The sequence below is a fragment of the Capra hircus genome, chromosome 11, assembly GCF_001704415.2.
Source record: "Capra hircus breed San Clemente chromosome 11, ASM170441v1, whole genome shotgun sequence".
NCBI lineage: Eukaryota > Metazoa > Chordata > Mammalia > Artiodactyla > Bovidae > Capra > Capra hircus.
In genome coordinates this window covers 49759888-49776055 of record NC_030818.1, presented here as the reverse complement: position 1 = coordinate 49776055, position 16168 = coordinate 49759888, and the positions used below count along the sequence as shown (strand labels likewise).

Sequence of the window (16168 nt, the reverse complement as noted above, 5' to 3'; positions counted from 1 at the left end):
GTAGCCCACCAGGCTCCACCGTCCCTGGGATTCTCCAGGCAAGAACACTGGAGTGGGTTGCCATTTCCTTCTCCAATGCATGGAAGTGAAAAGTGAAAGTGAAGTCACTGAGTCGTGTCCAACTCTCAGCGACCCCATGGACTGCAGCCCACTAGACTCCTCCGTCCATGGGATTTTCCAGGCAAGAGTACTGCAGTGGGGTGCCATTGCCTTCTCCGCACACAAACTAATACTGGGCAAAATAAATTAAGTTGCACAAAAATTATATAATATTGGAGAAATTTGATAAATCATATAAAATTATTAAACAGATATATGTTATATGCTGCTTATGAATTCACACTTTTGCAATTATAGTATAAAGAAAAATACAAAAGTTATACCAAGTCCAGGAGAGCAGTGACCTTGTAGAAGGGGAAGTTTGGGTAATAAGAAAAGTGAACACGAAGGGGCATAATGCAAGCTCAGATCATATGTTTTACTTCTGAAGCTGGGTATGGGAACATATACACTTATATTGACTTTATAACTTTTGTTATAAAGGTTATAAAGGTGTTATAAAGGTAAAATACTTGGCTGATGAAATTAATAGTGAAATGAAGAGCCTTAATCTTTACACTCAACAAATAAAACAAATGCAAGATCTTCAAATACCTATGCAGCATTTATAAAATTAATGATTTTCTAAGAGACAGGTATTTCAAAAAGAATAAAACTTATTCCCTGACCACAATAAGTCTTATAAATCTTAAAAGTTAATATTTTTAATATTTGGAAAGCAAAAGAATGTTCTTATGAACAGCTTGTTTGTTAAAGGTAAATCATACTGGAAATTTTCCAATAAATGGACAATGACGAAACAATATAACCTATCAAAAACCAGGGGGGGTTAGTAATAAGACACTTAGTGTAAATTTATACATATGTAATGACTTCTGGTGCCAGAAATGTCAGACTAAGAACTCAGGCTGATATTCCCACTAAGAAAAATTGGGCAATCTAAAACTTAGTTGTTAAGCTCTAATAGAAGGAAAAAATAATAAGCTGAGAGCAGAAACCAGTGACAGAAAACATTCATTCAATAGACAAGATTTAAAAGAACAGAAGTTGCTTTTTTTGAAAAATTTAATAAAATATAAATCTCTCTTGAAACTAATACAGAGAGAAAGAAACAGAGATTCAAAAAACCTATATCATGAATGAGTAAGAGAATATCACTATAGACCTGCAGACATTAAAATAGTCATAAAAGCATATTATTTAAAAAGAAAACTTTGCTAATGAATTTGAAAATGTTGATAAACAGGGAGATTCCTTCAAAAGCACACCTTTAAAAAACTAATAAGAATAATTAGAATATCTAAATAGTTTAAGAATTTTTTATTGAATTCATTATTAAAAAACCTTCCCAGAATTCTGGGTTTATTTCAGTAATATAAGCATTAAAATACTGAAAATAATTTAATTCACCACATTGAAAGAGTAATGGCAAAATATCCTTAAAGAAGAAAACTATTAATTCAACATATGCAGAAAAAGCATCTGTTAAAATTCGACATGAATTCATGGTGGGAAATGTCCTAATAAACTAAGAATCTAGAAATCATGTCTTAAAAAGAGAAAAACGGAAATAGGATATTCTTCTACTCAGACAAAATGTATCTTAATTTTTAGTGGATTTAGCAAGGTTACTGGACTTAAAATAGATTGCATTAATGCATACTAGCAACAGAAACTCTCGTTCATTGTTGGTGAGAATACAAAATGGTACAGCCACTTTGGAAGACAGTTTCATGTTTCATATGATCAGCCATCTGGCATTTACCCAAAGAAGTTAAGAACTTATGTTCACCCAAGAATCTACGTTATACAAGAGCCTACATTAAATGCATAGCAGCTGTATTCATAATTACCAAAGCTTGGAAGCAACCAAGGTGTCCTTCAGTAGATGAATGGATGAATAAGCTGTGGTGTATCCATACAATGGATACTGTGCTGTGCTTTCTGTGCTTAGTCGCTCAGTCAAGTCCAACTTTTTGCTACCTCATGGACTATAGCCCACCAGGCTCCTCCATCCATGTGGATTCTCCAAGCCAGAGTACTGGAATGGGTTGCCATGATCTCCTCCAGGGGCTCATCTCAACCCAGGGATTTAACCCAAGGCTCCTGCATTGCAGGTGGATTCTTTTACCATCTGAGCCACCAGGGAAGCCCAAGAATACAAGAGTGGGTAGCCTATCCCTTCTCCGGGTGAACTTTCTGACCCAGGATTTGAACCAGGGTCTACTACATTGCAGGTGTATTCTTTACCAGCTGAGCTACCCGGGAAGCCCACAGTGGATACTATTCAGTGCTAAAAAGAAATGAGCCTGTCAAGCCATGAAAAGACACGCAAGAACTTTAAATGCATATTACTAAGTGAAAGAGGCCAATCTGAAAAGGCTATGTATACTGGATGGTTCCAAGTATATGACATTCTGTAAAAGGCAAAACTATGAAGACAATTAAAAAAATAATAATAACAAAGAGTTTATATCCAATGTAAAGAACTCTTAGAAATCAATAAGAAAAAAGACAGGTGAACCAGTAGGAAAAAAGGGGAGAGAAGAATATAAAAGCAAATATCCAAATGCCCAATAAATAAACCTATGAAAATGGGAAATAATTTAAAACCTCAATGAGATACCATTCTATATCTATCAGGTGTTGTCAAAGTTGTGGAAAAATAAGTACTCTCACCCATTGCTGGTACAAGTGTGGAATGATGTCATCACTCTGAAAAACAGTTTGATATTATAAAAAAATTAAGCATACACATGCTCTGTCAAACAGCAGTTCCATTCCTAGGAATATACACATATATACATACAAGGAATATATACATACAAGGAATATATACATACAAGATGGAGTACACATATATGCCAAGAGACATCTGTGAGAATGGCTATTGCAGCATTGTAATAGCCAAGAACCATAAGTAACCCAAATGTCCAGCAAGAGCAGAATGGATGGATAAACTTGATATAAGCATATGGTAGAATATTATACAGCAATGAAAATGAATGACACTCAGTAATATGAATTAATCTGAAGAAATAATGTTGATTGAAATAGACCAAATATAAATATACACTTTATGATTCCATTTATATAAGTTCAAAAACAAGAAAAATTTATCTATGGTGTTAGAATTCAAAATAATTGTTGCCTTTGAGACAAAGGGAGGATACTAACTGACAGGGTACTAGTAATATTCTCTCTTTTTTTGGCCCTGGGTGGTGGTTCTTCTGTACACTCTCTTTGAGATAATCCATCAAGCTAAACACTAATGATTTGTGTACTTTTGTATATATGTTGAGACCCCATGGACTGTAGCCTACCAGGCTCCTCTGTCCATGGGATTTTCCAGGCAATGGTCCTAGAGTGGATTGCCATTTCCTTCTCCAGGGGATCTTCCCAACCCAGGGATTGAACCCAGGTCTCCCGCATTGTAGACAGACGCTTTACCATCTGAGCCACCAGGGAAGTCCTATATATATGTTAGACTTTGGGTTTCCAGAAGCCTTTTAAAAACTGACCTATAGCATTAGAAGTCAGGACAAAGGGTACCTTTGGGATGGAGGAAGGGAAGATGATTGGAATAGAAAGGAAGTAGGAGAGATGTCTCCTGGGTGTTAGGGAAGTTCTCTTCTCAAGCACAGATGTTTTTTTCTTCTATGCACTTTTATTCATATATTTGTATACACAGAACTATATTTGTCTTATTCACTTTTGCGTGTTATAGTTAAAAAAAAAGGCAAGAAAATAAGAAAAAATATCTTTACATCTATCAGAATGAGAATTTTGAAATGTATGCATATTCTAGAAGCCTACCATATTTACATTTATTAATAGTTGCATTACTTAAAAGTAATATGAAACAGCATTTCATTGTTGTTTTTGAATTCAGGGTGCAGTCAATTTCACTGGGACAAGGACAAGGACCTATTGCTGAAAGAATGATCAAAGATGCAATGAAATCAGGAAACTGGGTGTTTCTGCAAAACTGCCACCTTGCTGTTTCTTGGATGTTGGCAATGGAGGAGCTAATTAAAACCTTCACAGATTCAAGTATGTTGAGCATATAGCATGTATATAATAATACCATTTTTATGTGGCCTTTCTTGTTGAATCCAATCCTTATAACAATTATTATTGGCATTGTTTATCCTATATTAAAAGGAAAAATTTGAGATCTAGAGGGGTTTAGTTAGGTTACACGACCCTGATTCAAATAAAAATGTTCAGACTCCAAGTTGAGGGTACAATGAACTGTGTCATTTTTGTTTCATGTTACCTTCTATGAAAGACCATTTGAATCCAAAATAAATAACATCTAGGCATGATGTTAATTTTAAAAAGAAATAGAAAATGGACTTAGGACAAAAGAATAAAATTATGTTTTTCACTACAGAATGAGAGACGTTCAGGAACAGAGTTCAAGTTAACACCAATTCTCATGGTGGTGTTTTACCACTTTTTATCCTCTATAACCCACATGACAATTAACTTTCACATGTATCTCATAGACACACACACCCCCATGGGTGTGCCCAACATAAGTCGTAATTGCCACCACTAACTATACTATCACTGCCTTCTTTCCCACTCAAGTATAATGGACTGCAAAGAGAGAAGTGGAGTTGGAATTAGGAACTGTATGATAGGTAATAAGCTGTGTGGGGCAAACTTCCTTACTGTCCCAGGAGGTCATGGAAGAGAACTGCCCACCTGGGATATCCAGGGCCTTTTCTCTGGTGTCCTCCTTTGTGTCCTGACAGAGGGCTTTCTAGAAAGGTGAGAACTGTGCAGATGACTTTCCTTATCGTTGCCTGTTAAGATGAAGACCTTCTCCTTTACAGAGCAGCCAGCCTGCACTGGTCACCAAGCCACCAACAGGGCTTAGCAGCCCTCCCCAAAGATCCCTCACTCCCTGATTGCCCCATGCCCTGCCTTCTACAGACTGCTTCTATCAAGGACAGAGTCTGTAGCATCAGCCACCCAGAATCTCCACTCTTTCCACTCTTCATGATATGAACAAGAGATGGCTTGCTTCCTGTGGGGTCTGTGACTTCTATTTAAATAAGTAAAGAAAAATGATATGATGTTTACTACTTGAATCATCAGATTCCTTATCCTGATGATTAGGATTATGATTAAGAAAAAATGCTAGAGAAAGCATCTAAAAGCAGTTTGCTGCAGAGGTACTACGGGAGCCTTCTGAATAAGGACCAGTCATTCACCTTCACAATGACCTTGCCATACCTACAAGGAGGCTGGATGGGCCACGGCAGCCAGAGAAGTTGTTGATGAAGTTTAAGTGCTTAAGTAGACAGAAAAATCCTCTTCTGGTCCTTGTTACAACTGTTTACTAACATAACCATTTGGGTTCTAACGTTTAACCTGAACCAGTATAAAATAAGATACATTCAGGGAGGGACTTCCCTGGTGGTCCAGTGGCTGAGACTCCATGCTCTCAGTGCAGGGAGCCCAGGTCAGATCCCTGGTCAGGGAACTAGATCCCACATGCCACAGCTAAGACCAGGAGCAGCCAAATAAATAAATAAATATTTTTTAAATTACATTCAGGTAAGAAGTTGAAAAGAGAAAGTGAGTGAAAGAAAAAAGAGAGAAAGAAAAGGGAAAAAAGCCTCTGGACTTGAAATTCTAAGACCTGAGTAGAGTTTGGCCCCCACCACTGCCTGACTATATGTATCACACCTCATCTCTGGGCCTCTGCTTCCTCAGAAATAAAGTGACTACACAGCCCCATTGCTACAAGTCCATACTAAGATGATTTCTATTCTATTCCAATTCTAAACTTCTATGATGTCTATAAATGTTAAAATCCTCGATGCTTTTACAGTCATGAGGGGAAAAAAGGATTTTTAAGATGCTTCTCTAAACCTGGCCTTTTCCACTCTTCAGTTTGTGTGTGTGTGTAGGGGAGGTGGTTAATGAAAGCATTAGCCCTAAGATTTTATGATATCTGACTTCTATGCTGATCAGTCAGTCAGTTCAGTCGCTCAGTAGTGTCCAACTCTTTGCAACCCCGTGGACTGCAGCACACCAGGCTTCCCTGTCCATCACCAACTCCCAGAGCTTGCTCAAATCATGTCTTTCAAGTCGGTGATGCCATCCAACCATCTCATCCTCTGTCATCCCCTTCTCCTCCTGCCTTCAATCTTCCCCAGTATCAGGGTCTTTTCTAATGAGTCAGTTCTTCAAACCAAGTGTTCAAAGTATTGGAGCTTCAGCTTTAGCATCAGTCCTTCCAATGAATATTCAAGTCTGATTTCCTTTACAATTGACTGGTTTGACATCATTGCAGTCGGAGGGACTCTCAAGACTCTTCTCCAACACCACAGTTCAAAAGCATCAATTCTTTGGTGCTCAGCTTTCTTTATGGTCCAACTCTCATATCCATACATGATTACTGAAAAACTTTTTACCATAGAAACAACTTTAATGTTGCTCTGGAATTGCATTGGGTTGGTCAAAAAGTTTGTTTGGGTTCTTCCCTTGAACTTTTTGGTCCACCAAAAGGTAAACTAACTTTACTAGAACAGTACTAGAACTAACTTAATCTTGGCTATTTAATGTAGCACATTAGTTTAGATTACTAAACCAAGAAGCATAAATACAACTTTAATCTGCAGCCATTCATTTAATAAATATTCGAGAACCTACTGTGTACCACACACTGTTCTAGCTACTTAGGGCATGTTGGTGAACAAAGCAACCGCAGTCATCTGCCCTCCTCAAGCTTACATGCTAGCGAGTGGAGACAGAGAAACCACATAGACAAACCACATAACAAATAAGTAATGTATATGGTATGATAGAATGTGATCAGTGCTTTGGGAAAAATTAAAAGTAAAGTAAGGAGGAACAGGAAGGTCAGGGTGGAATGGGAGTAAGGAGGAAGGGTGGAATGGGAGTAAGGAGGAAGGGTGGAGAGCAGTTTTAAATGGGGTGGTCTGGGTAGACCTCTTTGAGAAGTTGGCATTTGACCAACACTTGAGAAAAGTCAAGGAGTCTAAAGGAAGAGCATTCCAGGTAAAAGGAACAGCTACTGCCTGGGGGCTCCCCCTAAAGAGGTAGGGGAAGCATGCCAGAGGAACACCATCACTTGTGCTTAGAGACCAATCCTGAGAAAGGCTTCCTTGGATGATGCTTGTGTCTTCCTGTGACAGGAACAGTGGTTTTCCCAGTTCTGCTCTGGCCTTTTGAAACTGGAATGCAGCTTGTTGTTTCTTAGGTTCTCTGTCCACAACTCCAAAAGGAAGCATATTGACTTCTTGATGCTGCCTGTGAGGTCTCTCCATTTCCCTGCTCACTGAGTTCCCTTTGCTTCCTCTCTGAAGAAGGAACGCATTCCTTTATTCTCCATAAGGCTTTCTGACCATTTTCATGGAATTTTCCCTAAGTTGAATGGCCAACAACAAACAAAAATTAAAACAACTTCACAAGCATAAAGATAGTAACTGTCCTTTTTCTCGTTTGAAAAATTACCAATTTCAGAGGAATGATCCTTAACATTTCTATCAAGAATTGAAAGTTAACATTCCTGGACTTCCCTGGTGGTCCAGTGGTTAAGAGTCTGCCTGCCAATGCAGGGGACACAAGTTCGATCCCCGGTCTGGGAAGATTCCACATACCTCATGGTAACTGGACCTGTGCACCACAACGATTGAAGCCCTTGAGCTTTAGAGTCTGAACACCACAACCAGAGAGTAGCCCCTACTTGCTTCAACTAGAGAAAGCCCATGCCCAGCAGTGAAGACCCAGCACAGTCAAAATAACTAATAATTTTTTTAAAAGAATAGAACAAGTTCTTAATTTCTTTACTCAACTGTGCCAACATCCAGACTGCCAGGATCACCTGGGTGAAGAGCTTCTAGAAGGAGTCCCCTCACCTCCATTCTAGAACATTTTACAAGATCAAATATTTTAAAAAGATAAACTAGTCCTTAAACAGAGCTTATCTTTTTCTATCCTATAATAATTATTTCTTATAGAACAATATTACTGAGTTAAGCATTTTCTTTTTTGTCTTTGTTTTAAACAGATGTTGTTATCAAGGACACATTTCGACTTTTTTTAAGTTCCATGCCTAGTAGTACATTTCCTGTGACAGTCCTTCAAAATTCGGTCAAGGTAACATATGTTTGTGGTTGAACTCTGTGACATGATTGGGCTCAGGGTGCTGCCCGAGTGAATCCATGGAGCCCACTGGGCCTGTGCAGGGTTGTGTCAGGGTTTGGTCAGCCAAGGTGGAGAGGTGGGAGTCAGTGTCCATTCACCAGAGAGTGAGTAGGGAAACAATTTCCCAGGCCACTGCCCTTCCTGTGTGCCCTTCTGCTAGTCATCCAACACCTCCCTGCTTCCCCTCTTCAAGAAAATGTCTAGGATGCAGAGAGATGAGAACAGAACCCTTCTCAGAGTTAAGAAAATGTTTCAGCATGTGGGAGACAGGAGAGCCCACAGGCAGTATGGCTGATGGATTGAAACCTCAATTATTGTTCACATAATGCAGAAAACTTGGATAGAGAGACTTACAAAGCAAAAAAGACCTTCAAGCTGAGGGCTGGAGACCCTAAGGCAAGTCCTAGAAGGCATCTTTTTTTTTTTCTTTTTTTTTTTTTTTTTGGCCATTATGCACAGGATTCAGGATCTTAGTTCCCCAACCAAGGATCAAAGTTTCCATATATGGGAAGCCTCTGCATATGAAATTGAAGAAGGAAATGGCAAGCCCTTCCAGTATTCTTGCCTGGAGAATCCCATGGACAGAGGAGCCTGGTGGGCTACAGTCCATGTGGTCACAAAGAGTCAGACATGACTGAGCAAATAACACACACTTCTGCATATGAATGATCACTCAGGAACCAGGGTTGTCTCTTCCCTGGTGCCCCGTGCCATCAAGGCAAAGTGTAGGGTGATGGCGGACATTGAGATGACCAGAAAATCCAGTGCAGAAGGCCTAAGCATCCTTTCTGGCCTGTGGTTAGAAAAATGGACACCAAATGGAAAGGTCTGAGATTCTTGTAGAGGTGGTTCACCCACCCACCGTAGGCCTGAGAACCCCCTATTCTCCAGAGGCCAAGGTTGAGAGGGATACAGAGCTGGCAGGAACAGGGCAGGAATGCCTCCCAGGCATCAGTTACCTGCATCCCCTCACTGGCTTCTATATGTGTTATTTGGAAAAAAATTCAAATCTGTACAACCACACTCTCTGCCATGTGTCTCTAAATACAGGTAACCAATGAGCCTCCAAAAGGTTTACGTGCAAATATCAGACGAGCATTTACCGAAATGATGCCTTCATTTTTTGAAGAAAATATACTTGGAAGAAAATGGAGACAAATAATATTCGGCATTTGTTTCTTCCATGCAATTATTCAGGTACACTAAATTTGCTAATTTTTAAATATAGACAAGGAGAAGTGTATTAGGGTAAAAATCAATAAGGGGCTTCTATGGTGGCTCAAATGGTAAAGGATCTACCTGCAATGCAGGCGACCTAGTTCGATCCCTGGGACAGGAAGATCCCCTGGAGAAGGGAATGGCTACCTGCTTCGGTATTCTTGCCTGGAGAATTTCATGGACAGAGGAGCTTGGCGGGCTACTGTCCACGGAGTTGCAAAGAGTTGGATATGGCCAAGTGACTAACACTTTAAATCAATAAAAAGTAAGAATTAAAAGCTTACAAATGACATTGTGAAATGCTGAGGTCTTTGTTCTATCTGAACCCAAGTTGTTTTAACTCAGTCCCTAGACTTCCCTGGTAGCTCAGATGATAAAGAATCTGTCTGCAATGTAAGAGACCTGGGTTCAATCCTTTGGTCAGAATGCTCACTTGGAGAAGGAAATGGCTACCCACTCCAGTATTCTTGCCTGGAGAATTCCATGGACAGAATAGCCTAGCAGACTACAGTCCATGGGGTCGCAAAGAGTCATACATGATTGAGCGACTAACATGCACACTCTCAGATTTCTGTATGACCCTTGCCTCTGTGCCTCACAGCTTTGCCTCCCAGCTCTGCTCTGATCTAAGGAGCTACATTGCCTGGATAAATGCAGTAGGTCAAATTCAAAAGCATGAAGTTGTCTCCTCAGCTGTGCTTCACTCACAAAATCTGCTTCCCCTCCAGACTCTACTCCTGAAATGGATGGTCCCATTTTTGTAATCACCTACAGCCAGAATTTCAGGACTGTTTTTATCCTTCCTCCTTTACACATATATATCATGTTGGTCAGCAAGTCTGCATTTTTTATTACAATAATTTCACTCTCACCTGTTTCTGTTTGAGTGGGCTTACCACCCTTAATGGCTTGCCTCCAGGACTTCCCTGGTGGTTTAGATGGTAAAGCATCTGTCTACAATGCGGGAGACCTGGCTTCCATCCCTGGGTCAGGAAGATCCCCTGGAGAAGGAAATGGCAATCCGCTCCAGTACTATTGCCTGGAAAATCCTATGGACAGAGGAGCCTGGTAGGCTACAATCCTTGGGGTCGCAAAGAGTTGGACATGACTGAGCAACTTCACTTTCACCACCCTTAATGGCTTCCTCCCTGTGATTAGATCCCCAAGTCTCCTGACCAGTGACCTTCAACTCAGCACTACTTTCTCCTTCCCTCTGTTCAAACTCACTACCCTGACCTGGTGTCCATTCTGTGGCCTTGTACAGGAACTCTGACTTTAGCTTTGTATCCCTGTCTTGACTAAGTAAGCTGCCTTGTTTTCAAATGTGTTTAGTCTGCCAAGAAAGAATTAGTAGAGAAAAAAACAAAGATTAAAAATGCAAGATATGGAATAAATAAGTAAACAAGGCCCTAGAGAAAATCAAAGACTCTGGATTAGAGCATCTATGTGGGAGTCCTTTGTTCCACTACAAAAGCATCTGAGATGTAGGAGGTGGTTTAAGACTTAGGGAAATTTTGAAATCAAGAGGAGCAAACAGAGTACAATTGCCATTATATGGGAACAACCTAAGTGTCCCTCAAAGATGAATGGATAAAAATGATTATATATATATATATACACACATACATACAATGGAATACTTATCAGCCTATAAAAAAAATGAAATTTTGCCATTTGCAGCAACATAGATGGACTTGGAGGGCCATTATGCTAAGTGAAATAAGTCAGAGAAAGACAAATACTGTATAACATCACTTATACGTGGAATATAAGAAATGCAACAAACTAGTGAATATAACACAAAAGAAGCAGACTCACAGATATAGAAAACAAACTACTGGTTACAGGTGGGAGGCTACATAAGGGAGGGGAAGGAGTGATAGTTTATGATGAATGGTTTCAGATTCATGACCTCTGGAGGAGAGAATTTAGATCCGGGGCCAGAAACAAGGCTTGATCACTCAGAGCTTTTGTGTGCTACTGCTGCTGCTGCTGCTAAGTCGCTTCAGTCGTGTCCGACTCTGTGCGACCCCATAGTTGGCAGCCCACGAGGCTCCCCCATCCCTGGGATTCTCTAGGTAAGAATACTGGAGTGGGTTGCCATTTCCTTCTCCAATGCATAAAAATGAAAAGTCAAAGTGAAGTTGCTCAGTCGTGTCCAACTCTTAACGATCCCATGGACGGCAGCCTACCAGGCTCCTCCATCCATGGGATTCTCCAGGCAAGAGTACTGGAGTGGGGTGCCATTGCCTTGTTTTATTACAGTGAAAAAGGGATAGGGAAAGCTTCTGACATAGATATCAGAAGGGGATAGAGAGTGCCCCACTCAATAGTCTTATCAAGGCCTTATATACTTTTACAATTGTTTTCTACAATAGAAAGACCTTACCAGACCCACTCCCACAGCATACATCTTAAGATAACAGGATTAGAAGTAACAGTAGAAAGGTCTTACCAGACCCACTCCCACATAAGATAACAGGATTAGACAGAAGGTTCTCCTTAAGAAGGAGAAACATGTCCTTGAGCAAGATACACTGTTGTTACATAATCATTAGTACAGAGCTTAAGGAAAAACATACCCTTGATCAAGATGAGTTGTCTTGTTGTGTAATAATTAGCTCTGGGCTGAAAGAAAATAATGTCTTATGTGACTAAGATGAAGGAATGTAGAAAAAAAAACTTTTGTCCTTTTCTCCTCCTTGAGAGCCAGGGACTCTATCAACCTATCTAAGAATTAACTCTCTCAGAAGGTACAAACTATTGAGTATAAGATAAGCTCAAAAATGTATTATACAATATGGGGGCTATAGCCAATATTCTGTAATAACTGTAAATGGAGTGTAGCCTTTTAAAATTGTATAAAAGATAAGTTTTAAAAAAGAAGAAGAAGAAGGAACATGGCACCCATCTTCTGATATAATCAGTTTAGAGTTAAGAAATTAGGTAGGAGAGGGTGATAACAAAGAGTGGGAAAGATTTCCCTGTGGAGAGTCATGAAACAGGAATTGAGATTCTGGATACCACTTTTTTTAAAAAGGTCTCTATGGAGAAGTCAGGGTATAATCAACCCATCAGGCATGACTGAAAAGCCTACGTGATGGACAGACTTCTGAGAAGATTTAGAGGCAGCTGTCTCCATCACACAGGTGATTAGCATCAGTATTTTTATACCAAGATGACTCTAAAGGTGGGATATTTTTTCTTATTTTGATGGGGAAATATTTTATTTTACCATAAAGAACAAATGTTCTTTTGTCAGGTCTGTCACGATTTCACATTTCCAGTGATATCTAATCATCTTTTGGAACATTGGAAAAAGGCCAGAGTTGGAGGAAGAGGTGCCTGCCTTATTTGGTGAAAGTCAAACCGAAAGCCTCACTCAAGCTGAATGGCATTTTGCACAATGAGGATGCCAAGCTTCAACAGAAACTCTGGTTTTCAGTATTTTATGCAGAATTAATTTTATCAAATTTTAAGACCATTTTCATTTTCTGTTCTAGGAGAGAAAAAAGTTTGGCCCTCTTGGTTGGAATATCTGCTATGAATTTAATGATAGCGACAGGGAATGCGCTCTACTGAACCTCAGCCTTTACTGTCAAGAAGGAAAGATTCCCTGGGATGCACTGATTTACATCACTGGTCAGTATGCCCACATGGTCTGATGTCCAGCTCTCCACCACACGGTTGTTGGTTTACATCTACCTGGCTTATACCAAGATGGTGTCCTCCCAAGTGTATAGTGAGGGTGGCGATGACTTCTGATATTCCCTTTGAGAAGATAAGACCATGATAAGAATATCATAAGAAGGTTTATACAGAGAAGACAAGACAGATATTTTCCCAGATAATAATAGCAAACTCTTAGATAGTTCTTGCTACATGCCAAGCACCTTTCAGGCACAGCCCATGAATTAGCAGATTTAATGCTCATAAGAACCCTATAAGGCAAAGGCCATTATATCCCTATTTTACAAGTAAGGAAACTGAAGCACACAGTTTACAAGGGTGAAGCCAAGATTTAAGCAAGCAATCCAGCCTCCAGAGTTTGTGCTCTTAAATTCAAAAGAATCTGAACACGGTTGACCAGTAGAGACCTATTGAGTCAGGGGTACTTACAACAAAGGAAAAAATATTTTATGAAGTATAATTTTTAGAAAATGTTAATTGTGGCCCTGTGAGATCTTACTGGTAAAACTAGATCCAGTTTAGACCATGCAAGCCCAAATAATGAAGAAAAGATTCCCATTAGGAGGTGGGGGAGGGAGAGAGCCTGAAAAGGAGCAGAATGGGAATGGATGGTTTTCATTGGTGAGCAAAAGAAATGAGGAACAGCAGAGAAGAGTCAGCTCTAGAGACTTGAACAGCATGTGACACCTTGGAACATGCTTGAGTGAAGGGCAGTGAAACAATAGTGAAAATGGATGAAGACCTATCTCCAGGCTGGACCGAGAAGGCTGGGCATGGAACCTGGGAAGCTCCTTTGTACTTCTGCCCCCAGCCACTCCTGTGGGGCTAAGATTGCTTAACATAACAGTGAACTAGACAGTATTCTCCCTGCCACCCTGTACATACCCTGAAATTTCTGCTTCCTAGCTTTTCTCTGCTTTATTCTTTCCTAGAACCTTTGACCTTTCCGTTAGCTCAGTTGTTTCTACTGCCATGAAAGTAACTGGGTTTTGAAAAGCATAGAAAGTAACAAGACAATGATATATCTTTTCTCACTACTACTATTCAATGTTGTGCTGAAGTTTCTATCCCAGGAAATTAGACAAGGAAAATAAATAAAAGGCATCAGTTTAGAATGGAAGAAGTAAATTATTTACAGATGACAACATCTTGAATGCAGAAAATCCTAAAGAATTCACACACACACACACACACACACACACACACACACACTGGATGTAACAAATGAGTTCAGCAAGGCTGTGGGATACAAAGTCAATATACAAAAATCAACTTCTTTTCTGTACACTGGCAATGAACAATTTGAAAATATTTGTAATTATGTTCATGATAACATCAAAAAGGATAAATTTAATTTAAAAAGAGCAGATTTGTACACTGAAACCTGCAAAGCATTGCCAAAGAAAATTAAAGATAATCTAAATTAGTGAACTGTGAAGAAGGCTGAGCGCCAAAGAATTGATGCTTTTGAACTGTGGTGTTGGAGAAGACTCTTGAGAGTCCCTTGGACTGCAAGGAGATCCAACCAGTCCATTCTGAAGGAGATCAGCCCTGGGATTTCTTTGGAAGGACTGATGCTAAAGCTGAAACTCCAGTACTTTGGCCACCTCATGCGAAGAGTTGACTCATTGGAAAAGACTCTGATGCTGGGAGGGATTAGGGGCAGGAGGAGAAGGGGACAATGGCTGGATGGCATTACGGACTCGATGGACGTGAGTCTGAGTGAACTCTGGGAGATGGTGATGGACAGGGAGGCCTGGCCTGCTGCAATTCATGGGGTCGCAAAGGGTCGGACATGACTGAGTGACTGAACTGAACTGAACTGAACTGAAATTAGTGAAGAAACATGACATGCTTATGAATTGAGAGATACAATATTGTTAAAGTGATAACATTCCCCAGACCAATCTATAGATTTAACACAATCTATAGATTTAACACGGGCTTCCCTGGTGGCTCAGATGGTAAAGAGTCTTCCTGAAATGCGGGAGACCTGGGTTCAATCCCTGAGTCAGGAGGATCCCCTGGAGGAGGGCATGGCCACCCACTCCAGTATTCTTGCCCAGAGAATCCCCATGAACAGAGGAGCCTGGTGGGCTACAGTCCATGAGACTGCAAACAGTCAGACATGACTGAGCAACTAAGTATAAGCACAACATAGATTTAACACAATTGCTGACAGATTTAACAGCTGCAGCTGATCATAAAATCTGCGAAAATGTGAAGGGCCCCAAAAAACAAAAACAGTCTTGGAAAAACAAATGAATGAGTCGGAAGAGTTATAATTCCCAATTTCAAAAGTTATACAAAACCCCAATAATCAAAACAGGATTTACTGTATAGTGCAGGAAGCTATATTCAATGTCTTGTAATAAACTATAAAGGAAAATAATTGGAAAAAAGATATATACACATATATGTATAATTGAATCATTTTGCTGTACACCTTACATACAATATTGTAAATCAACTAAATTCAACTTTTATAAAAAAACTATATAGTACTGGCATAACATTAGACATATAATCAATGGAACAAAATTGAGAATCCAAAAATAAAGTCTTATATTTATCATCATTTTTAACAAAGGCACCAGGACAACTTAACAAATGATGCTGGGACAATTGGATACCCAGCTGCTAAAGAGAATTTGAATCCTTATCTCATAGCATACAAAAAAATTAATTCAAACTGAGTGGTATATCTAAATGTAAGAGCTAAAACTATAAAACTCTTAAGAGAAAGCATATAAATAAATCCCCATGACTTTAGGTTAATTATGGCTTCTTAGATAATGGTGCAAAAGGCACTAGTAATTAAAGAAAAATAATAAATTCAACTTTTTCAATATGTAAAGCTTTTACACCTCAGCAAACACTTATCAAGAAAATGAAAAAGCAAGATAAAGTATTTGCAAGCCATGTATCTGATAAGGCACCTGTCTATGAAGTGTGTAAAGAACTCCTACAACAGTAAGAAAAAAATCCAATTTTAAAATAGGCAAAACAT

The 16168-nt window shown here is 39.5% G+C and overlaps 1 protein-coding gene across 1 annotated transcript in view; it reads left to right on the top strand.

Moving 5' to 3' along the window:
- The window catches only part of DNAH6 (dynein axonemal heavy chain 6), a 284536-nt gene that overhangs the window by 227961 nt on the left and 40407 nt on the right, over window positions 1–16168 (top strand). The window contains exons 64-67 of the mRNA XM_018054768.1: window positions 3953–4113; window positions 8114–8202; window positions 9301–9447; window positions 12972–13110. Coding sequence (XP_017910257.1) covers window positions 3953–4113; window positions 8114–8202; window positions 9301–9447; window positions 12972–13110 — 536 coding nt within the window. The remainder of the gene's footprint in view (window positions 1–3952; window positions 4114–8113; window positions 8203–9300; window positions 9448–12971; window positions 13111–16168) is intronic.